This window comes from Papilio machaon, chromosome 21 (assembly GCF_912999745.1).
Source record: "Papilio machaon chromosome 21, ilPapMach1.1, whole genome shotgun sequence".
Classification (NCBI taxonomy): domain Eukaryota; kingdom Metazoa; phylum Arthropoda; class Insecta; order Lepidoptera; family Papilionidae; genus Papilio; species Papilio machaon.
This window is the reverse complement of record NC_060006.1, coordinates 2,283,303-2,308,811: the sequence shown is the minus strand read 5'-3', so window position 1 is coordinate 2,308,811 and position 25,509 is coordinate 2,283,303. Positions and strand designations below refer to the sequence as shown.

The following is a 25,509-nucleotide window of genomic DNA, read 5'->3' as shown; positions in this document are numbered from 1 at the left end:
CCTATTACTATTGTTAAAACTTACATCTATTTATATCTAAATGACATTCTAGAGGAAGAAACCAAAAAGTACCACAACTCGTCCAACTTTAATTGTCTTTTCATGGGTTCATTTTGTATGCGTAAACAGGTATTAAATATATTTTAAATACTTACCACAATAGTAGCTCTTCTCACTAACCCAGATAACGTTTTCACTACACTTCACTTTGAACTATCCACAATTGCACTTGTCTTTAAACTATCACCGCACTAAAGAGGTTACATAAACAAGTTTCTATATCTCTTATATCCCTTCACGTGTCAAATGACTAAAGGATCAGTCAAATCGGCCGTATGCTATGGTTCCTTCTTCTCTATCACCGTTTCCTTCTCGTTATCTTTATCATCTTCATAGAACTCATTCTTGGGCTCCACAAATTTATCTATTTCCTCTTGAGTCATCTTCACATCTGGATCTGGTTCTTCTTTGATTTTATAATCTTCTGGGAAGAAATCACCTGAAAATAATAATAAAACTTTGAGACTTGATTATAATTAAATTGTTTTGCAAGCCTTTTCTTTCTTTTCATAATCAGCTCTCTATACGTCCCCACCAAGGGGCCCGGAGCCTACCCCAAGTTTAGGGGTGATAGGCCATAGTCAACCACGCTAGACCAGTGCGGGTTGTCTTCACATATATCTTTGAATTTCTTCTCAGATATGTGCAGCATCACGATGTTTTTTCTTCATCGTAAGAACTTCAGATAAATGTACATATGTAAATCGAAAATCGAAAAGCACATTGATACATGTCGGGATTCGAACCCAGGACCTGCAGATTGCAAATCAAGTGCTTAACCCCTGACCCACCGACGTTCTTTATTTACAATATATTATCTACATCAAATTTGATGCATAGTTTATAAAAGATTTCATTGATTTCTTTGTCATTGAAATATGTAACTGTCATGTCACATGGATAGGCAATTGCTTGGAAATGACAGCAATTGCTTAGTCCCAACTTAAACACGCCTGCTGAAGTTACTGATAGTTAATGCTATCTATATTATTAGTTGGAATCCACACCACCACTACCAATCGCAACCATAAGAGATATGTAAAACAAATAGGTACAAATTACCATGGCTTTCCATGTATAGAGGTCAGTCTAGGAAATTTGCGGCTAATAAACTATCCTGAATGTTTTAAACTGAGATTTTGGACTCCAAAACTGAAACCAACTATAAATCTTTTTTTTTTTTATAAGAGAAGGGGGCAATCGAGAAGCGGGATCACCAAGGTGTTCATCGACGCCCATGGACATCTGCAATACCAGAGGAATCGCAGATGCGTTGCCGGCCTTTGAGAAGATGATACGCTCGCTTCTTGAAGGACCCTAAGTCGTAGCGGTTTGGAAATACCGCCGAGGACAGACCATTCCACAACGCGGCGGTACGCGGTAGAAAGCGACGCGAAAACCGCACGGTTGTGGATTGCCAGCCATCGAGGTGGTGTGGATGGAACTTGGAAATCTACTTAAGAGTTACGATACCTGGTATATGTGACATCTGTACAGCAGGTGAATGCTGACACATTTTGAGGTTATCATACACATACTTAGTGATGGCCTCCAAGTATTGTTTGCTGTTTGCATTTGTTGTGTTATCGGGCCTAGAAATTAATGTATTCTTTGTTAACACATATTTACTAGCTATAGTGTATCATTTAAAAATAAAATGTTAACTTTTTAAATTATAAAACTATAACTAAGAACCTAATTAAATCTTTATTATTTTTTTTGTATATCTACATAAATATGTATTTTTCTGTCATTTCTTGCCAGTTTAGTTACGGTTCATTGATAGAAAAAAAAAACAGATAACTTTAACAAATTTGTACGACTAAAATACATAACATTTAACAAAAATACAAATTGTATTTTAATGATTAACTTTAACTTGCGTTTAATTTTCGAAAATGTAACGCTTTAACGATTAACGAAGTTAACTTTTTAATTAACGATTAACGAAATTAACTTTTCAATTAACTGAGCCCATTTGTGTATGTATGTAAATATGATCGTATGAATAATCCACATACCTGGTAATTTCAGGATGCAACTGAAAATCAGGCGCAAAGAACTCCAAATACTCTGTATATGGTAGTTCATTTGAAATATTCTCATCAACTAACAATGAGGTTTCATATGTCCAACATCTTGCAACATTTCTCAATGTATAGCTGAAAGAATGTCACATAAATATTAGTAAATTATGGTATTACAGATTTTCTGTATCTTTGAGTCTGGATCAATCTATACAGGGGATAAATCATTAAATCCTTTACTTTTTTAGCCTTGAAGAGACAATTATAGTTTCAGGGGCTTAAGTTAAACACAGAAAGCACTTAGCGTAAACCAAGTTTGATTCAATGCATTAACCATATGAAAATAAGAGTTGTTTAAATATTTAACTGTTAATAAACTTTAGTAGACTATTTCACATTCTTTTCTTAATTATTTAGTTTACAATTCAAACATATTGTAACTTTCACATACCCTCCACCACCTACAACTAACGTAGGTACATTTAAATTCTTCACAAACTTGACACATTCACCGTGACCTCGTGTAGACAATGAGAAACAACCGAGACGATCCCCAGCTAGTGAATCAGCCCCACATTGTAATACTATAGCAGTAGGACGGTAAAACTCCATCACATTTGATATCACAGGTTTGAATACCTAAAAAAATAATCAAAAATGATAATATAATAAATGTTTACGCATACAACGGATGAGATCATTAGTCCACCAATATTATTAAAGCATCAATTATTATTAAAAAAATATATATAAAGAGGAGCTATCTCTAAACAGAGTTTTGCAGCATTTTTTCGACCCAGGAACTTATGAAAGACAATAATTCAAATGGTTAAAGGTAGCTAATAAATAAAAGTATAAAACAATGTTGACTCTAAATTAGTAAATGTTGGTTTAAAAAATGTTATTTAGAGGGCAGTACCACAAAACATTAAATACCTACATTACAACAAAAGATTGTACAACTACTTACTTGTACATAACTCTGATCATCTATGCCTTCCTTCAATGGTACATTAACAGAGAAATATCTTCCACTTTCAGCTCCAATTTCATACATATCTCCAGTCCCCGGGAAGAAATAGTTTCCATACTTATGGAAGCTAACTGTCATTACCCTATCAGTTAAATAGAACGCTTCTTGCACTCCGTCCCCATGGTGGACATCAATATCAATGTATAATACACGAGGATGGTGCTTTAATAATTCCAATATTGCTATTACTATGTCATTAACATAACAAAAACCTGGAAAATTTCAATTCACACTTCACAAGAAAGATTTTACACTATAAAAGAATTTCTTTAAGCGAGATAATAAAATGAGAGGAGTCATATGTGCATTACAAAACAGTGGTAGAGACCAGCAATAATAACATCAGTTGCACGAATTGGCCGGCTCGTCCGGTGAAACACCACGACCACACAGTAGACAGGCGTGAAGTGGAAGTAATTCCACGTTTCGTCTGATGAGTGTGGTGCCAGAGGCCTAATTGTAGTCTTCTTTCCCTTCCCACCCTTTTCTTATAAGGAAAGAAATGGTAGGCGAGGTGGATTTGATGGAGGAGAAGATCCATAGAATGGTTTATTATTCTCTTTTTGTGCATCTGCTCCTTCATCGATTAAGGGTAAGGCAACGCATCTGCAATTGCGAATGTCTATGGGAAGCGGTCACTACGCCATTTCGGTGAATTAATGTGGCCGCTTTTTTGTTTGCTACCTTGTAATTTAAAAAAAAACTTTATTTTTTTTTATATCTACATCATTATTAAAACAAGAATGCACTTTAACATCCTACTGCGCTTGGCTTGGCTATTATCAAGCTATTGTAAATTGAATTCTAGTTTTCATATACTTACCAGAAGGTTCAAATTTCTTTGCATGATGTAATCCACCGGACCAATTGATGGCAATATCACAAACATTATTGTTTAACTTCATAGCACCTTCTAGTGATGCACCCGTGTACATAGAGCAGAAATCAAACAGACCTTCAAATACTGGACAATCATCACCTACATTGTAGTGTAGTAAATCTTTTGAATATGCTGAAATCAAAATATTTTTTTCTTAATTTTTTTTTAAAGTATAACTTGGCAAACAAGCAATCAGCCTAACTCACGTGTGTTCGTCCGGTGACGGCACCGACTAGTTTTGGACCCATCGGGGGTCCATCTCCAGGGCGAGTGTTTATTTTGAGGACTTCGCGGTCGCATCGCGTCTCGCACTGCACGACGGGTCCGAAACTAGTCGGTGCCGTCACGGGACGATCACACATGAGTTAAGCCGTTCTTCATTAATTATTTTGTCTCACGAAAGTTTAAGCAATCATCCACCTGTTTTCACTTAATATTGAAGGGACCTCACAATATGAAATAGTAATAATCAATTGTCTTTACAACTGATATTGTATTGTTTATTACACATTCAACTATTATATATCGTTATATGCCATCTGCTTTATTCTATTGTATTTAATTTTAAGTTTGTGTAAAAAGGGACTATAAATAATGATAATTTCCATCTATTCATACTATTTTTTCACTAGGGCATAATACATTAGTGAAAAAATAGTAATTGTGTTGATATTGTACTAGAATGTCAAAAAAGTTTTAGTAACAAATCATACATACTTTGAATATTCTGTGGAGTGACATTCTGCAAGAATTCTATATAATCTTCACTGTGAAACCGGCACATATCATGTGCATTGGCCTGGTAAGGTTTGTATATTTGCATTTTCTTATGAAGACCATAGTGTAACACAAGACTATGCGTCACAGCGAGCCTATGAGGCTTCATAGGATGACCAGGGCCGTAGTGGAAATTTCCTACGTCCGCATTGTAAAAATATGCCACCCGCGACTGGCTCATATTGAAAAGTCGAATACGTACTCCTTTAAAATTAAAATAACCCCAAGAACCAATGCAATAACAATTAAACGCTTCGTCAGTTGAATATCACCTAACATGATTTATATTTCATTTTTTCTTCCCATTACATAATAATGTATACATTTGATATAAAGACATGATAATATAGTTACAATTTAATAAATTCAAAGAACTTAACGCAAAAATTTAGAAATAACACGGAAAAGTAGGCAACTATCGAAAATAAGAACTTTTATCTGACATTGACATTTGACAGGAAATAAACAGTTTTACAGAACATCAAAGATTAATCCTACATATATTAATGTACTCTTTGGATTAATTAATGTGGAAATAACACTTCAGCAAGAAACATTATAACACATCACCTTTTTCTAAAGACATAACTACGTCACACAGTTAGCCAGGTATTAATACGTTTTCGAAATACCTATCCCAGTTATAGTTACAGTATATACCAGTATACAGGCTCCAATTACAACTAAGTCGCCCCTCAATCATATTTACTCTTTATGTCAACTTGAATGATAACTTGGGCCGATTTGTGTGTGTTGTCTCTGTCTTATCAATTTCTAGACTTTTCCTTTTCTTAATCTTATCAATAATCCAGTTTTACATTCGTTTTACAAGTTACCTGTCTAGTTTTCTAGATTTTACTCTCATTTTTAAGGTAAGATGTTTTTCTTCGAAGCTTATTCATTGTATAAATGTAAAATTTAGTTTCAAGGATTCCCCGAGTCGCGATTGCCTGTGATAAATTCAATACTTATGTAATATACGTTTTTAAATTACATTATTAAATCTGTATATGTAATGTAACATGATTACTTTAAATACTTTATGCCAGAAATCAGAATAATACAAAAAAATGTTGATTAAAAAGTTGTAACCTACAAATGTCAGAATACCGGCATTTTGTTAATCAATATTTGGCACACTGCCATTCTACCTAGTTCCGTTTAATCGTCGTAACATCAGCCAGTAACACTCATCTAGTAAGCATTTTGAATACATGCCCTTATACCTGTCCTTCATTTGCACGATTTTTTTAACAAACCGGCTTTTGATACTGCTTGTATTACTAGTATAGGATATGACGTCGCATAACATTACCAAAATGTACCCTGTATTTAGCATATTGTGTTAATATGAAATAATTTCACTAACATCTGGCCTTTTAAGCAATGTCCATTCAAAAGTCGAAATTTATAGAATTTGTTGGAAATGTCTATAAAGTATTTATCCACGTTCCATTCACAGCCCAGTGCATTTAATGCAATTTAGACAAATCGTAAAATTTAACAGAATTTAAGTTACCTTCCTTACTTCTTACCATAATTTTCTTCTGCCACTTGAAAAATAATTTAATTTTGTAATTGTTAAAAAAGTCAAACATTGTCAAAGACACTAACATTATTCCACAATTTCAAATAATTTAATGCATCATATTTTTCCAAAAAATGTGCATTTCCAATTTAAAATAACTTAAACAAAGCTATAGGATAGACATTTCTTTACTTGGAACAGAGTATGCACAGTAAAAAAGGCAAAGGCAGAGTAAAAATGCACAAAACAAAGTTGTTGTTGGTCTATTTTATTGTATACCACAAACCAGACTAAGTTTACTGAAGTGTTTGACACAATACTGTTGATACCAAATTTTATGTCAGTATTTCAATGGATTACTTACATATATCGATTCCAACAAAGCCAAATGCAACTGAAAACAAGTGCCAATATTTAACCTTGGGTTACAATGATGTTGACATAATATGGATACACCAACTATCACATTCCAATCACAGAGAAGAGGAAACTAGGCATAAGCATAAATAGTATGGACATCCATGACAGAATTGTTTAATACATCCCATTGTGTCTTTACAATTTTACTGCTGCAACACTTTTCTTAATGGTGCCTTTATTCACTTTGATGGAATGGTTTCAATGAATTTTCGTTTCGTTGACGAAAAACTGTTAAATTGAATTGAATGAATGAAAATTGAAAAATGATGAACCATTGAAACATTGTATGGGTTTCAAAATTTGATTCAACTTTGTTGAATCTACGCCAATCCCCCTTATTCATACAAGTGTGACTGCAGTAGATCTGCACAGCAACATTTAGACATATAAATTTTCTTTACTTATGTAAATTTTAAATGAAAAATATTGATGAAATAATTTTTTGTCACAGTTTATTGAGAGACAATAAATGACGACGGTACTTTTTGTTATAATGAATTTTGAACGATTAGTAACAGCAAAAACTTAGTCTACTTGGTAACAACAGTACTTTAAAATAATATTTAAAAATAGCTTTAGTTGTTTGAGTTTTTCTATTGCGAATCATAACAAAAAGATTTTTTACGTATACACCTAAGTCTGTTTTTACACGGTAACACGGTTTGAAAATTGAATATTTTTAATTTTTTTACACGATTTTATTCCATTTAGCACGATTTGAAATTTTATGTACTTAAATTTTTTTTGTCAAATTTAATTTTTGCGAAGTATGTTCATATCACAAAAAAGTATTTATGAAAGAAAAAAGTCTGAAACCATCGATAGTATCGATAGTTTGCGAACACTAGCTTAAAGATTTAAGTGAATTCCCCTTTAGCGCGTACAAACAATTTTTACTGGTCAAAGCAAATGTGAATAGCACTAATTTAGGGGAATTCCCTTTATGTGCATACAATAAAATTTACTGGTCAGAGCAATTGAAACGTGTTAATATTTTGTGAACTGTTAATGCAATAAGACGTGTTTGGTAAAGAAATTTTTTGCAGGCAAATTTGATTTTCCATTAAATTTAATTTTAACGCATTAAGATAAAAGATAAGCCAAAAAATATTTTGTATTTATATTTGATTTAATAAAATAAACATGAATTCTTGTTCTTAAAAATTCTTGTTTTTCACTAATTTTAATAGGTTTTAGAGATTAGGAACAAATCACCCATTTTTGTATAAGATCAATGTCTTTTTTTACACGGTTTTTTTTTACACGGCTTCTTCTGGAACCAATCTACCGTGTAAAAACAGACTTAGGTGTTTTGTAATCTTGCACAAGTTTTTCATGGTATAATTTTTATTTATAAAACAAATTCTTTGCATTGTAATAAAATCCTAACATTAATTAATCTTCAGAGCTGTATTTGCTTTGGGTATTAAATTTCACAGCATTACATTGACATAGGTGAATCTTTTTGATGTCTTTAACTAAATAAACAATTTACTAACATAATCAGATCTTGACATCTAATTAAAAACATAATAATCGCTGTGTCAATGTAAGTAGTTGACATATTGTCAAATTTGCCAAAATTCAAACTGTCTAACCTATAGCTTTGTTACACAATGAAGCTATTAAATCATATATTAATTCTCGTTAGTTTATTTAATACACTAAGGGCCTGTGTCTCCAAGTAAAGTTCTAGATAACTAAGAAATAAATTAACTGACACATAATATACTTACTGTCAAAGTAGTCAATTACTTAAGACAACGACAACTTTATTTGACAAACAAGTTCCAAGTAGTTTATTCAAGACTTCTTGGACATCGTGAAAGAAGATCTAAATATTTAATCTTCTCCAGGTAATGTGTATACGATATGTATAAGCCATTTTCGCGTAGCTTGTGTGCACTATTAATTTTATCCCAGTAATTATGAGGCTTTCGAATGAGTATCGCACAGATTTGATTTAAATATGTTATATTGTTACAAGACAGTTTATTCGTAGTTAGACACTTTTTAATAAAACGCATTCTATAAAATGACTGCCACAAAACAACTAGGTTTTAACATTCCAATGTTGTGCTAACGAATGCAGCTATTTAAGCAGATTGCGCTTGTGTTCGCCGCATATGTGTTTCAACTTTCGTTACGATCAGACGTGTGCATCTGTGTCTGTCCCTGATTATAATTATTATGGGGCAAATGTTGAGATGTGTGATTGTTTTGTTACTAGCCGTCGGCATGGTCAATTTTAGGGTGCTAGCTAGAGGGATGTCGACCGTCGCCAAGTCGTTTGCTGAGAATGCTGTGGTGCCCGATGTTATTCCCGTCGCCCCTGCCGCGCTGGTTAAGGTGAGATTTTTTTTTATTATTTACAGAATAAAAAATTGTATTATATATAGAGTTTTATCGTCATCTTAGCTCACATACAACAAGTGGAAACGGATGTGATATAAACAAGCTATGGATTTTGTAATATTGTATTTGATTTGATAATATATGGATAATTACATTTATTCCGAAACATTTAAAAAATATACTATGGAAATCTGGTAAAATGATCGGAAATGGAACTCAGTCTTTTACATCTTATCGCTGTTGTGTTACTTCCAAATATAAACTATACGATTGCGGTTTAATAAAGAATTCATTTACACAAATCCTAGTGACCGTGACCAAGTTAAAATAAACAAATAGTTTTTATTATGCATAAATTATTTTTTCCAGAGGATTCTTTCTGTTAAATAGTTTTTATTTTTAAACATAAAATTATTCTTAAAACCAAACGAGTTTTCGATAGACGTTTTAATTTTTTTTTTTCGGTAAACTTGTACAATTCGGCATCGAATTTTACAATATAACGTAATGTTAAAAGATTTAAAGCAATAGATTTGATTAAAGTTCAATCGTCACCGATCATATCAATGTCATATTATGCTTCCTATCTTGTTTTTTTTTTATATATAAAAATATATGAAAAGGTGGCAAACGAGCAAACGGTCACCTGAACTCGCCGAGGCGACCATTGCCCATGGACATCCGCAAATGCAGATGCGTTGCCTACCTTTAATCAATGGAGAAGGGGACGCACAGAAAGCGGACATTTCCCCTTCCTATGCGTCCCCTCTTCCGCCCAATCTACTTCCCCTTCTTATCCTTTCCTAATAAGAAAAGAATGTGAAGGGGAAGAGGACTAAAATTAGGCCTCCGGCACCAATCCGGCATGCGTTTGTTGTTTTCAAACGCAGTTTTGAGATAGTATTATTGATGTCCATGAGCGTCGTTGAACACGTCGGTGTTCCCACTTCTCTTTTGCCCCCTTTTTATATAAAAAAAGTTTTCTATTTCATTTCTTCGTTGTTTGTTTTAATATTTGACATGTAATACTAAATTTACCGCTAAATTTTAGTACCATTTTTGGATAGACTTACATAAGTTCACGAATGGAGAAAGTGGCGAAATTATTTGAACGAACGGAACTAACAGACGTTATACTCGTTATATGCGTTCGAAATTTCATACCAAAATTTGAGAATCGATGATGTAGATCGACGAATCAAGTTTTCAATAAAAAATTTAGAATAATTTCATTGGTACAAAATATAATTCAAACCGATTAATTTATTTGATTACGACTGCTAAGATTAGGTATGTAGGTAGTCGCCAAGGACAGCAAGAAGACAGGGCAACATTGCGTGTGCCTATGATGCCGAATTTTTGTGAAGGCGTGAGGAAATATTTTCCTGAAGTGCAAAAGCACAGTGCGGAGGGTCCCGGTGCATTCTATTGGAGATCCCGGGACCCTCGCAGTCACATTTGAGGATGGCGACCGAGTGGGGTTTTAATAGGAATCTCACATAACCCTGACTTTCCACCGAAAAGTCAGAGTATCTTTTGTAGATTCTTCCCCCCCATACCAAAAAAAGGTAAATGAGGTTACATTACTCTTGTATTAATAGGCAAAAATCCTGATAATTATCATATTCTATTTATTAAGAGATAATTACACATAATTAATGTTATTTTCTTTTAACATACAATGTAAGATATTTTGTTGAAGTGATGGATGTAGTCCTTGATTGCAATTTGATTGCCATGTCTATATATCAGAGTCACTATATTTAATTGGTTGATTCTAGCTACACCTGTACGTATTCATGTTATTATTTACACCTCATTAATCCAAAAAATTACAATCACATATAGTGGTGATTGCAACAAATTAGGTATATTATGCTTTGTGAACTAATTTAACTGAAGTCTCTCGAAACACTGATACAAAAATGTTTTATCATGTCAGTTTTTTCAAGAAGAATAAGGTTATCAGTTAACATCAGTGAAGAAGAGCAGATTTTTAGATAAAACTAGCTTTTACCCGCGACTCCGTCCGCGCGGAATAAAAAATAGAAAACGGGGTAAAAAATATCCTATGTCCGTTTCCTGGTTCTAAGTTACCCGCCCACCAATTTTCACTCAAATCGATTCAGCCGTTCTTGAGTTATAAATAGTGTAACTAACACGACTTTCTTTTATATATATAAGAAAGATTTATCTTTATGCGATTTAAACAAGGAAAAATTAATCCTTTACTTTTTTTGTCGGGTCGACTATTGAACATGTGTACGAAGCGCGCGAAACGAGATACGACGCAAGTATACGCGATATTCGAAGATTTATGTTGCTTTATCTACGAAGGACTGCCGAAACACCCATACATATAGCTCTTTCCAGTTTCAGAGTAGCTATCTCAGCTCTTTCCAGGAGAACGAAAGAGATGACAGTATATTCGAGTGTGTCTGTATCCCACGGTTATGTAGTCGTGTTTTCTTGTGAAAGAAGGTTAACAAGATCCAGTTAACCGTGTCACCTGAGAATCTAAACAAGAACCTGTTGTTTCTAGACGTATCGGGATGACAATTTCCTTTAAAAGACCGTGTAATCTAGAATGATCCTTTTGCTGGGTAATTGTCGGAAAGGAATAATTTTCCTTACCTCCAGGATTATACCTCGTTTACAATATACCAGTACAGTAGAATAATAGTGCTATAACACAACTGGGGTAATATACCCACAAACTGGCACCATCGAGTTGCTCACTGGCTTCAGTTAGTGTTTTAGAACAGTTCAGGTCAGCGCTACTGGCGTAATGTAAACCAGGCATTAGAATAATATTGATTTAGATAAGTATTTTACTTAAAATACAAAGATATAATACGTCTTAAACAACCATTTTCATATTTTTAATGAGTTATATTTAAATTAAACGATATCAAAATGAAATTTAATATTTCGAAAATGGACCTACTACTATTACTACTACTAGACGTTATTCCTACTTACTAGTTCAGTTATTTAATGATTTTATAAGCTAGTTTGTTATAATTTGCCCTTACAGGTGAACTACCCCAGCGGTGTGGAGGCGAAAGAGGGCAATGAATTGACACCGACTCAAGTGAAGGATCAACCCACTTTGAAATGGGACGCTGAGCAAAACACCTTCTATACGGTGGCCATGACAGGTGAAAAATGCTACTTAGATTTTAATTTAAGCTAACATTATAGCCATTCTATATTTAGCATTGAAGACTTAGTGCCTAAACCGTGTGGCGCTAACTTCTCTAGTAATACACAGAAATACACCAAGTAAGAAGCCCTTTCACATATCTCTCCCTGAAACACCCTTTGTGTCCAATTAACACTAATTTAAGACTGATTTTGTAATCGTGTGTTGCAATTGGAGTTTCAATTCTAATGTCATCTTGAAAATACTTTAAATAGTCACCACCACAGACACATTTTACGTTACGGGCGTTAAATTATAGACCCCGATGCGCCGTCGCGTAAGGAGCCAACATTCCGCGAATGGCACCACTGGCTGGTGGGCAACGTGGTTGGTAGCGACTTGTCTACTGGAGAAGTGCTGTCCGCGTACGTAGGCGCCGGACCACCGCCAGACACTGGTCTTCACAGATACGTCTTCCTGGTCTACAAACAGCCCGGGAAACTAACATTTGATGAGCCACGCCTGCCCAACACGTGAGTGAATACATTTATGTTATCTAACCTAACTTTTTTGTGAGGTAAACCAACATTTTAGTAACCTAACATTTCAGAATCACGTGTGTTGATCATGTGATAAGACTCCTGTTTTTTCTACCGAGCAAATTTTTATTTACACCTCGTCCTGGCTTTAAAGTAGTAAAGTAGTAGTCTTGTTAGAAATAAAAAAGAATAATTCTCAATTTCAGATCGGATAAGGGTCGTGCTAAGTTCTCCATCAACAATTTCGCCACCAAATACAATCTCGGCATTCCGATCGCTGGCAATTTCTTCCAGGCGAAGTACGATGACTATGTGCCCTTGCTCTACAAGCAGCTCGGCAACTAGACACGTCCGCTCCCCGCGAGTAGTCAGCTAAGACTGAAATAAATTGGCTTCCAAACTGCAATCCTAATCAACAGATGGCGTTGTTTAAATACAAATCCTTTTGAATCTTTTAAATGGCACGTGAATGAATTTTCGGCTATCAAACGAAAAGAGTTATATATCTTAAGAGATGTAACTATTTTTCTTTGTTTTTGCTTCTGAAGACTAAAAAAAAAAAATATAGGAATGTGAAATCAAAGATTGAATTTCCTTTACAATAATTTAAAATCGCCATTTAAAATATCATTGCATTTCAATTGATGTAATCAGTTGTTTTTTTTATTCTCTTTGTGATTATTTGCGTTAGATTGTAAGTGAAGTTGTGTAGCATTTCAAATATACATTTATAACTGATTTTTTAGTTTTATTATGCGCCATCTTATAATTCGCACCCTTAGCTTTAGAGTCTAATAAAGTTTCAAAAGAATATAATTTTCATAGTTAATCGACTCTACATATTAAAAAAGGAAAACTAACAATGTTTCGATTTAAAAAAAAAAAGATAAAAAATTGATTTCTTTTTGTTTTATGACTCAGACAAAATATTATATTTTTTAATAAAGTCCCTTTAATTCTAAAATGCGTATTTACCTGAATTTAGTTGAGTACAAATTTATTAGGGATTATTATAAATAAAATAAAATATTTGTAAATAATTTATTCACTTAAATGTTTAAAGGAAAACCGGAAAATGATCTGTACGTCTTTAATTCAATCGAATGAAAGTTATTACAAGTACTGAATTTATTCGAAATTTTAATTTACTCAGGTTTTCAATATGTTGAAATAAATTTGAAAAAAAAAGGATTTTGAATGTCAGTAGGTAAGTATAGACAAAGTTATCTGACCCGGTGTGTATGAGTGACATATTACAATAGCTCACTAACATCTGTCAATGTCAAAAAAGTGTCACAGGATCCTTCTCAGCTGTCAAGTCCTAATGAAGTCTCAGGTTTTCTGTAATGACTTAATTTGGCACATAACAGCTCTTCACCGAGCCAGATAAGTTTATTCCACTATATTAAGAATTAAACGCCCAAGCTCTTGTACAAGAGAGGTACGTAGTCGTCGAATTGTGCGCGGTAGAAGTTGCCCGCGACTGGCGCTCCCAAGTTGTACTTCTCAGCGAACTTCTTGGTCGAGAAAGCGGCGCGGCCATCGATAGACCTGATGGAAAAAAATGGTTTGCAAATTTCAGTGTTATTGATTTAAATTACACTAGCCTTTACCCGCGACTCCGTCCGCGCGGAATAAAAAAAAATGCACACAAGATAAAAAAGTTCCTATGTCCGTTTCCTGGTTCTAAGCTACCTCCCCATCAATTTTCAGCTAAATCAGTTCGACCGATCTTGAGTTATAAATAGTGTAACTAACAAGACTTTCTTATATATATATATAGATGAAAATTCAATTATAAAACCAAGATGAATATCCAAAGTATCAAAACGTTTTAATCTCTTTAAATTTAAATGTCCACAATAAAAATTTGCTTCCCCATTTTGGCATCATAATCTGGTTTATCTATCTCTCTTTCGCATGCTACAAATTGATGGCGTTTTAAAAATTATGCTTATTCTGTAATTTAAAAAAATAAATATACTAACTTGTTGGTCAATCTGGTCTCGTCAAAGTTGATTTTTCCAGGTTGTTTGTACAAGATGTATACGTATCTGTGAATACCAGTGCCCTCCGGCGGTCCGGATCCGATGTACCCGGACAGAACCTCGCCCTGGCTTACTTTGTTTCCGGGGATGTTTCCAACAAGCCAGTGGTGCCACTCACGGTACACTGGTTCCGGGCCATCGTAGTTGTCCGGATCTGGAATGATCAAAGATTTTATTGTGTTAAAAAAATAAAAAACACATTTTAGTCATGATGCTCAGTACTTTAAAGAACGATTTTTTTTAAACCATACCGGTAAAGACGAGAGTATAGTAGGCGCTAGGGTCGGCGTCATAGGTGACTGTGGGCTGGTCCTTCACCACTGTTGGAGCCAATTCATTGCCCAAATTAGCGACTGCACCACTAGGGTAGTTCAACTGAAATATAAAATAAATAATGAATTTAATAACCTATCCTATAAATTCAATTCAAAAGGCATGTTATGGCTAGTCTCCATTGTCTTAACTTGTATTATAATATTGCTAACCTATTTGAAAATAAAGGGAACTATATAATGTTTTCTTACGTGTTACGAGTTAAAATTAAAGGTTAGATCTTATAGCCGTGCCCGCGACTCCGCCCGCGCGGAATTTAAAAAAAACTCAATTGCCGCCTATGCGTTGCAGACTATGTTCTACAACTATTGCAAATTTCAACGAGATCCATGCAACCGTTCTGGAGATACCTTCCAAGAAACATCTATCCATCTAAACATTCGCATTTATAATCTTAGTAAGATAAATATTACATATAGGGTTTTCGTTAGCTACGGTGTTATGGAAATGTGATGTAATACCTGTTTTGGTGGTTTTTCATAATGTATTTGTTGCAGTTTTCAAAACCACTAAATTGCTACTTAAATGGTTACATATTGCTACGTAATTACAATAACAATAATCGATTAACCTTGTGCAGATTATCGTATTGTTTTCCCGCGCTAGCCGCCATTTTAGATGTACGTAGGCAATGGTTGCCTTTTTTTTTGTAAAATATCATTTATTCATTTATATATGCGCAGTTTAGATGGATGGATGGATGTTTGATGAAAGTATCACCAAAATGGCTCAACAGATCTTGATGAAATTTGCCATAGATGTAGAACATAGTCTGGAAGAACATATATAGGCTACTAATGAAGTTTTTTTTTTTATTCCGCGAGGATGGAGTCGCGGGCAATATGAAAATAAATGAGCTACATTTTCTTTCGAGTCACCAAATAATTTATTTTATCCAAACGAAAGCGTTTTTTTTTTTTTTTTTTTTTTATAGGAGCGTGTAAGAATGTTATCATAAATTTATTAGCCTGTGATATAATAACTTGATTGATTGTCGAATTAAAATCTTAATCCCAAACGTCTACGATAATTATTTATGAACGAACACAGAGATTCAAATTATGATATATGTAGATATATATATTTAAACGTCTTTGTGAATAAACAATTTTATATAAATACCTAGCTGTCACCGGTGACTCCGTCCGCGCGGAAAAAAAACAACAATTAGCCTATGTGTTCTTCCAGACTATGTTACACATCAATACCGTAATTTCTTCGAGATCCGTTTAACCGTTCTGGAGATACCTTCAAACAAACATCCATCCATCCATCCAAACATATGCGCCTTACTTCTTACTAATATTATAAATGCGATTGTTTAGATGGATGGTGGTTTGTTTGAAAGTATCTCCGGAACAGCTCAACGGATCTTGAAGAAATTTAGCACAAATGTAGAACATAATCTGGAAGAACACAAAGGCTACTTATTATGTTCATTTTAAACCCACGCGAACGTCGCGGGCGACAGCTAGTTTATAATCTTAGAAAGGTGTCAATGGATAATTATTACTATCTAAAGATAGATAGATAATATCGGATAACTAAAAAAATATGCGGCTAATGTTCTAAGGTATAAATTATGTTTACGTTTATTATTTCCATAAAATGGTTAACAAAATTGCATTTCAATTATGATGTACTAAGTAAATGGAAGCAGCAATACACAACCTTTTGCAAATTATGTTCAGACAGTTGTAATTTGATTTAAAATATATTTTTGTTCTTAAAAAGTCGGACTGTAAAGTTAACACTATCGTAAATATTGTTTTATAAATAAGGCAAATGTCAATTCACGAGTCGATAACAATCAAAAATAATAAAGCATCAGTCTGTTACATCAATTTACGAACTCGCACTAAATTGAGTGCCGACTAGATACAGAGTGCTGATGAAAATATTATGCGAAATTAAAATTATTTCATTCAAACAAATCATGTTTTCAACGAACCTAATAATAATTTTGTGCTAAACAATGCTTCTATTCTGTGAAATTATAGTTGAATGTAAAAGTTTGTAACTGATTTAATGTAAAAAAAAAAAAGTAGAAGCCAACTTAAAACTTACATAATACTAAAGTTTGATTTCTTATTTTAATACCAGATTTTATTTGTAATTCAGTGGAATTATAAAAAAATCTAGTAAAAATATTTATAAAGATTTTCAGTAATAAAATTTTCTTTGACTATAATTTCGATTTCACATTACAAGTGAAGAATATTTTTTTTAAATAATAATACTAGAAGTATAAATAAAAATTAGGATCGTGTTAAAGAAATTAAAAATTATTTATCTTACCCCAATGAGAGCCGTGGGTGCGGTTGGGATGACATCGGGTACTATCTTGCTCGTCTCAAATGCGTTTTTAACAGACATTGTACTGTAAGAATATTATTAGATTATTATTTCCAGGAATTTCCTCGAAAAACCAGTTTGAATGTGCAACAAAATTATTTCAAACTGGTTAGGTAACGAAACATAAAGAAGAAAATATTAAATATTTTATAACAAACGTATAAATTTAGCAATAAAAGTTTTAAATGATTTTAATAAAACTAATTAAAAACCAAGAAAATTCGGAAACTTATATTTTTTAATATTTCAATGTAGTCGATTTATTAAATTAAATATTGTAATTAGATAATGTAATTTATTCGATAGCAAATGCTTACATTTACGTTTGTCTCCGACGGCCACCAAGAAGAAACTGAGCTATTTTATGGTAAAATATCGCGATTTTTTATTGCAATGTTTACAAGTTTAGGTTATCATAAAGTTTATCTCAAAACCATATTTATTCACGCGTATTCGATATTGGATAATTTATGATTACTTTAATTATATTTAAAAAAGGTAAACAACGTAGAAAATAATCACAAGTGGATTCGGATCTCTTGAAACTTGTATTGATACTTGTTATCTTTGTTTTCTTAAAGAGAGTGAAAGGAACGACAATATGTAATACAAAATTCTGTAGAATTTCACAGCTAGATGACATTCTGGATCTTTAAAAAAAAAAGGCTCAACGCGGACTTTAGTTCATAATTTTTATAGGTATTTTTATATTTTTTATTAGCTATTTTTGTTTTTTATATGTTTGGCCGGGTCGACCGGTGCAATACCACGACCACACAGAGGACAGGCGTGAAGTGGAAGCAATTCCGCGTTTCGTCTGATGAGTGTGGTGCCGGAGGCCTAATTTTTGTCCTCTTTCCTTTCACATCTTTTTCTTTATAGGAAAGGATGGGAAGGGGAAGTGGATTTGGCGGAAGAGGGGACGCATAGGAAGGAAAAATATTCTCTTTCTGTGCGTCCCCTTCTCCGTTAATTAAAGGTAGGCAGCGCATCTGCATTTGCGGATGTCTATGGGCAACGGTGGCCTCGCTATTGCGGCGAATCCAGGTGGCCGTTTGCTCGTTTGTCACCTTATAATATAAAAAAAGGTATATAAGGGACAGCTGATGGTCACGGTATTCCTAAAACTTTTCTTCTCTCATATTCCTATATTCCAAAGTGTACTTGTAGAAACATTGTAATCCTTATAGTATTTTTTTTTACAAGTGGCACAATACGAGATTGTTCGGGATCAGTACGGCTCATTTGCAATACACTGGATCTCATATTTTTCTTTCTTTCTTTTTAATTCTCTAAAAGTAATTAAAAAACCTCATAGATTAACAAACATTTTATTAATTTTCAAACATTTAAATCAAGAATAAACAACAACATAATAAATCATTATAATATTTAAACTGTTATTAAGCTATATTTTTTTAAATCTAATATTCAAGTGTGTTTTAATCTAGGATAGAATACATCGACAATAATTATGACTTTTCCTTAGAATACGATACAAATATACATTCTTTTAATTATAATATTATTAAAAATATACATCACACCTATAACGTAACCAAGAATATAAAATCCTTGTCTTGGGGCGCTTCAATCGGTTCCTTAATTACACCACTTTCTATTGTACATAAATAAGTTCCAAATTTTTACACACTACGGATTTTTTATTCCTGATCAGGCTATACATATATATTTTTAAGATTATAAAACAAATTTAAATTAAAAGCACATGATAAAAATAATCAAAAGACATAAAATATTTTACCGCCATAACATTTTGACATTTGTCTTTTTATAGGTTATCTATGGCATATGATATTCGCCGAGTTCAAAGTTTGGATCATTGAAGTTATAAATAAAAAAAATTGCTAGAGATAATAAGAAATATAAAATAAAACGTAAGCATTAATATTATTAAAAGAAAACGTAATACGATCACAATTAAGTTAAGAAAAAAATATCAGATAGTAGGACGACTAGAAAGACATGACATAAAATATACATAAATTAAAAACAAATCGTTATAATATAAATAAGATGGACTACAGAGTTGAGGTTACAAAATACGAAATATAAAAAACAACTAAAATTGTTTTTTTTTTTAAATATGAAGTATTGGAGATTTTTAAAAATAAGTATTTATTCCAGGAATAGATTATTTTATAATGTTGATTTAGCGTAAAATTTTATCTATACCTCATAATGTCTGTGAAAAAAATATATTATTTACTTTTGATTCTTCGTTTTGTTATTGTTCATGATAAATATTCGTATAGAATAAATAAATAACAATAAATTAATTCCTATTTAATTTCTATCATCACCTGAAACTGACCGACAGCAATCTATCAAAGATTGGTGGCATTTCATAATATTGTTGTCCGACAAACTCATCTGGCCCGGCGAGAGGGACGCTATTATTGCAGTTTTTTCTGTCAGAAAATATGCAAAACATACTTAAGCATAGGATACAAAAGCACAAGATAAGATATGGTAGAACAGCTACAGTACGACAACTATCTCGTGACATTTTTCTTATTGACAGGGTGTGTGCGCTAATGTACTGCAGTGTAGTTTTATGCTCACCGGGTCAGATAAATTAGTCGGACTATGTATGACATCGCAAGCGTTGGATATCCTTTGCACCGGGCAAGCGGAAGTTCACAACTGTCAGTTCAGATTCAAAATAACAGAAATTTTAAATGCGGAATCGCTGACGGCCATTTTGCCTAATCGACTTCTTTTTAAGCTGGTCTTAGTATCTTTACCATATGGGGTGCCTGGGTGTAAATCAGTCTAGGGCCTCTAAAAGTAGTATGTCTAATGGCCAGGCTCCTCCAAGACCAAGCGCCCGGGCATCCTCCACTCCTTTAGCCCAAGTTAAGACGGTCCTGTGTTTATGTCTTTTATAACTTTCCTTTGCTTTATTAATAAATTATTTTATTAATAAAGCAAAGGCATTCATATTGGCAACCCTCTCGTTGTCTTTTAAAGACAACGAGAGGGTTGCCAATATGGTTGATAAAAGAGTTTCGATGTTAAATTGTGAGAGTAGTATCAGGCCGAATGGTAACCCGTTCTCTACATACCCTTCGTGGTTTTCTAATATATTTCCAGATGTTTTATTTTAATAAAAGATTAATCGATTAGACAAAATGACAGCTCCGTTATATTACTTTAAAATTAAAAAAATAATTTAGTGCTTGCAGAATGCTAAAAGTGATGTCTTATAGTGTGCGTGCAGAAATTAAAAACTGACTTTTTCCAATATAATATAATTATTTGGTAAGTCATTGAGGAAAAAAATAATGTGCGTGCAAAAACAAAGAGAAAAAGCATAAATATTTATAAGTGAAGAAAACACAAAAACACTAATAACTAACAATTCGAAATTTAAGAGGTTTTATTACAAAAGCAAATTTAAAACGTTATTATTTACACAGGAATCCCGGCCCATTCTCAATTATATACAATAAAGTAAAACAAAAACATTTCCGATTAAATATGTTGCTACTCTAAAAACTAAATACTTTATATTAATACCCACAGTCAGTTAATATACAGGACCCAAGATATTATCACTACAAGAAGGAAATGCAGATCAATTATTACCAAGATTAATTTAAAAGAGTGTATTTATACAACTTGGACGGTAGCAAAAGCGCTGAAAGTAACTTTCTTTGGTGGTTCAACGCTGCACGTTCTAACAACTGAACGTTTAGTTCCGTCTTGAACGTTGTTCTTTAATACTGGTTTGAGATTTGCAACATCCCCGTGGGACTGAGCCTTGAATCTGCCAATAGTATTACTAGCTGCTCCCAAATCTCGCAATTTATTAGTCAGTCCTGTTATTCTATTGGATATGTTCGAGTAATTCTTCTTAGGATCATTCTTCTTAGGTTCACTTAACTTCTTCGGTAATTCTAAGCTCTGTAGTGAAGTATATTTTCTATGATCCGTGCTTAAATTCCTTTTTATTTCTGAACTCGGTCGAGGTAACCTGGGTGCTCCTCTTTGCAAGAAATTATTCGGTCTAAAAGGTAGTGGGGTAAGTTTTGGCTTAGGTTCGCTGGAAAGGCGGTAATACTGTGGCGTTGGATCTATTCTCTGAGGTTTCCTTAGTGTCAAGGCCATCGCCATTTTAGTTGGTCTCGCTAGACTGTCGAAAGCTGTGGTAGAGAACTGGGAACGGCTGCTTCTCCATTCTTCCCGATCTGATTCGTAGCCGGTGCTTACTGAAATTAGAAAAAAATATAATTTATAAAATTATAAATTAAACTCTCTAACTAATCTAACCAACTACATACAAAATCTTTATATATACTTCTTTATATTCTAAGATAAAAGTATGAATATAACTTCAACGTTCATTAAAGCAATAAAAATTGTTTGTATCTTTCTAAAAATAAATACCATTTATTTAGCATGATATAGATTAATAACTAGCTCTTCGTAATTGCTATAATTGATGCCATAAGTGAGTTACAACAGATGTAATTTTATATAAATATTGCAAACACGTAGGAAAATACTTCCGCGACGCCATACATTCTAATCATGTTGTCAAATGTCTGTGTACGACCTACAAACTTTTATATCAAGGATTTACGATGAGAGGAAAACGTAGAGACCTTCACAGGTCGTATGTGATCAAAACGTACAAGAACATCTTGATTTTTACGTGACTGAACGTCTTTGTTATATTTTTTTTCACGTTTTGCTTACTTTATTATAAAATCTGTGTTCTTTATTTTTTATTGATAATAGTGCTCACTGATTTATTTTTCCATTTTTACAGATTTTTTTGGTGTGTAAGTAACACACAAAAATAAAGTACATGTTTAATTTAAAAAAAAAGTCGCTCTACAATTACTATTCTATACGCTTATACAGAGCGATTTTATATATTTTGCAAGGTTTTCTTTTCTAGTTGTTTATTAGTTACTACATATTTTAGGAGAATATTAAATGCAGAATAAAGTATAGCGTTTTGCTTGAATTGACCATCTTATATAAAGGTTTCGCGAATTACCCAATATGTTTCATACAGCGAGAGACGAAAAATATAATCGAAATGGCAAGGTGAGGACCTTTTTTAATTATAAGAATAAGAAAACACATCTTTAAACAGATAAGAAAGAGGAGTGCCCCAAGGGTCACTTTCAAAACCCGTACTATTATTTAGCCTCGAGCTACAAACTTACTCGTACGTGTCTTATAAAATTGTCTTCTTTCACAAGACGACTTTTAACCTATCTGTAAATGGTGACCTTAACTTTTGATATACATGCTTACATAATGCCAATTATTGTTTATAGCTTACGTGGGTTATCGCGCTTGATTACTTTTGAACAATCAAGTTAATGTTTCGGTAGTTTTACTATAATGTTACGTTTAGGTAAATAAGATAATGAAAAACTATTAAATAGTGTAGATAACTTTGAACTTTGTGATGTGTTATTAATATAAGCAATTTTATAACTACCCAATTAGCAATATTGTAATGGAAGTTAACAAGTAAATACTTCATCAACTTCGAGGATTATTATTAGCCTTTGTTTGAATCTTACATGTTCATAAATGCTACAAGTTGAGGAAGGTTTTAATTAAAATTCTCTTCATAACTCTTGAAGAAGACTAGAGAAAAGAAGTCATAATATAAAGATATCTTCATCACGTAAATATAAGGTCATTGCATTTTCCTACCAGCATATATAGTGTTCCTCAGAATAGTAATATGTGGAAGTAACCTAATACTTATTGCGATACGATCCGACCGTGAAGGGCAGGTTCGTTTCTCGCGCGTTTCGATTTACCTATCGCTTCCTCTTACATGTTCCTGACATTTATACTTTATATAAGTAAAAAACTTGCTAATATTACAATATATAGGAAGATGCTGGAACAAAAATTTGATTGGGATTGAGTAATAAATAAATCAAAATATACTTTAGCTAAAAGCAATGCAATAAAGAATAACAGATAAAATATTGTTATGTACAAAATTTATCTTATCATTATATAAGTTGATTTATCATGTAGACGTCGCCGTAATCTGCTTTTTGCTTTTAATGAGGTATATATTTACAAAAATCCATTAGACAAATATTAGTTAAAATCTATTTTTATAACCTTCAAACTTCCTAAGTCGAAATGTTTAGTTAAACGTACGACCTGTTCAAGAGAAATAAATAAAAAAAACTTGAGAGGTGTGTTGGGACACCCGGATGGAACGAAGTTCCTTTCGATTAATTAGTGAAGGAACCAATGTTTATTCTATGAATAAGAAACTTAAGTCTTCACAAGAAGTACATTTTATTTCTATGAATTTTCGTTATATATTGTCACGTCGTTGCCATGGTTACTATAGCAAAAAGTGTCGTGACAACTTTTCGTAAGAATTTTTTCCGTCTAGCCCCCTTTCACAACGCGCGATAAGGAACTTCGTTCCAAAAATCCATCCTTTGATTTAAAAAAAAAAATTGTGTTTTATTTACTACCTTAAATAAAATTGTTAACTATCTCAGTTTCTTCAAGGAATATGAGCGAGATGATAATATGTTTCTGTAGAAGTTTAACGGCAATGAAAACTCACGTTAATACATTTTGGTTTAGTGTTATATTGTAGAACCGTCGTCGTACAAAAAGGTATTGGGTCACTAAAACCGCAAATTACAGATTGGTTGATTTCGCAACATTTTAGCGACTCGTTTTGCCAAATTTAGATTTAACTGCGTTGTAAGAAATAATTATATATGCAAATTTTAATCAACTTCGGTTAATTGTAACCAATTATTTTGTAACTCAACATTCTATTAGCGTTTTTGTTTCATCTAAAACGGGAAATGATTTTTAACCTTTTTATTCTGCCATATGTAAATTTTTAAGACTTCCTTGACCATATGAGTGTTACCCATTGAGCCAATCGGCCCACCGATGGGAAACACCCTACCATGTGCGGGTATATGTAGGCGTGCAATTTAAATAAGATTTTAAATGTAATAAGTTTTAATTTTGTAACTGTTAACTAGAAATCTAAATGTGGATAAAAATAAAAATCGACAATCTATTATCTAACTTTCAGTATAGATGGCGTGCTAACCAAACAGTCACGTAATATGACTACACTGAACCAACATGATACTGACTGAACAAACAGAATATCATCAGCACTGAACGACCTCGTATGAACAAGTTGACCGATCGAAGTGTAAATAAAAATATTGCTTAATTGCGTACGCGTCTAAATTGAGCTTTTTAGGACATGTAGGGTGACCAATTAAAATATGAACATGGGACAAAATTATCCATTTAACGACCAAATATAATATCGTACTACAGCTATTATAATTTTAATATTGGTTAGAAATTTTGTATTTTATAGAAGGTGAAAGACAAGAAGTATAACAATATTTTTCTTATCTCGAGATTTATACAGATATTTTGATCTATGTAAAATGAACTACAGTACAAGAAAAATGCGATGCAATGTTTTATGTCGAACTCGAAACGTCTTGAATACAGATTTTGTTTTAACTAATTTTCTTCATACATAAGTAAAAGAAGTTATATACTTTCTAAAACTAGGGGCAATCCGTGTCTATTATTTAGAATGGTCATTCTAAAGGCACGTGACAGCGTTTTTTTAAAGTTTACTTGTGAATATAAAATAATTAATTAACTTACTATGGTTATTTTAAATCAATCAATCAATACATAGTATAAAACAAAGTCGCTTTCGCTGTATGTCCGTATGTATGCTTAGATCTTTAAAACTACGCAACGGATTTTGACGCGGTTTTTTTTAATAGATAGAGTGAATCTTAAGGAAGGTTTGTATGTATAATAAATGCATAATATAGTAGAGAAACACTGATAAATTTAAAGTTTTCTAATGTGATGTCGTAAATAAGCACGTTTTTTTGCGCTTATATTGCAAACGCTGGCTGAACCCTACGAGATAGACCAAAATAATGTACTACAGTATTGTTCACCTTAAAAAGTTCGAC

General features: G+C 32.9%; 4 protein-coding genes across 6 annotated transcripts in view; 1 reads left to right on the top strand and 3 right to left on the bottom strand.

The window, feature by feature from the left end:
• Positions 1 to 57: 57 nt before the first annotated feature.
• Positions 58 to 5,183, bottom strand: LOC106718588 (histone deacetylase 3). The gene is made up of 7 exons (XM_045683098.1): positions 4,718 to 5,183; positions 3,944 to 4,132; positions 3,058 to 3,332; positions 2,539 to 2,726; positions 2,082 to 2,222; positions 1,534 to 1,652; positions 58 to 499 (listed from the first exon to the last, which is right to left on the bottom strand). Exons 1-7 carry the CDS (start codon positions 4,956 to 4,958, stop codon positions 339 to 341), a joined length of 1,314 nt encoding a protein of 437 aa, XP_045539054.1. The 5' UTR covers positions 4,959 to 5,183; the 3' UTR covers positions 58 to 338.
• Positions 5,184 to 5,502: 319 nt separating this feature from the next.
• LOC106718607 (protein D2-like) lies at positions 5,503 to 13,318 on the top strand. 3 transcript variants are annotated; one of them, XM_045683074.1, is made up of 5 exons: positions 5,503 to 5,649; positions 8,956 to 9,074; positions 12,118 to 12,241; positions 12,545 to 12,758; positions 12,971 to 13,318. In XM_045683074.1, exons 2-5 carry the CDS (start codon positions 8,964 to 8,966, stop codon positions 13,107 to 13,109), a joined length of 588 nt encoding a protein of 195 aa, XP_045539030.1. In that variant the 5' UTR covers positions 5,503 to 5,649; positions 8,956 to 8,963; the 3' UTR covers positions 13,110 to 13,318. The 3 variants fall into 3 exon arrangements, with proteins under 3 accessions (XP_045539030.1, XP_045539031.1, XP_045539029.1); XM_045683075.1 differs by having other exon boundaries at positions 5,504 to 5,649; positions 8,978 to 9,074; XM_045683073.1 differs by lacking the exon at positions 5,503 to 5,649 and having other exon boundaries at positions 8,845 to 9,074.
• Positions 13,319 to 13,999: 681 nt separating this feature from the next.
• On the bottom strand, positions 14,000 to 17,896 carry LOC106718584 (protein D3). Its single transcript, XM_045683202.1, has 5 exons — positions 17,818 to 17,896; positions 17,444 to 17,525; positions 15,064 to 15,187; positions 14,753 to 14,966; positions 14,000 to 14,315 (listed from the first exon to the last, which is right to left on the bottom strand). Exons 2-5 carry the CDS (start codon positions 17,519 to 17,521, stop codon positions 14,177 to 14,179), a joined length of 555 nt encoding a protein of 184 aa, XP_045539158.1. The 5' UTR covers positions 17,522 to 17,525; positions 17,818 to 17,896; the 3' UTR covers positions 14,000 to 14,176.
• A 2,980-nt stretch (positions 17,897 to 20,876) lies between these two features.
• Positions 20,877 to 25,509, bottom strand: part of LOC106718586 — a 51,986-nt gene continuing 47,353 nt past the window's right edge. Inside the window, exon 3 of the mRNA XM_014512730.2 lies at positions 20,877 to 21,735. Coding sequence (XP_014368216.2) covers positions 21,137 to 21,735 — 599 coding nt within the window. The 3' untranslated portion in view covers positions 20,877 to 21,136. The remainder of the gene's footprint in view (positions 21,736 to 25,509) is intronic.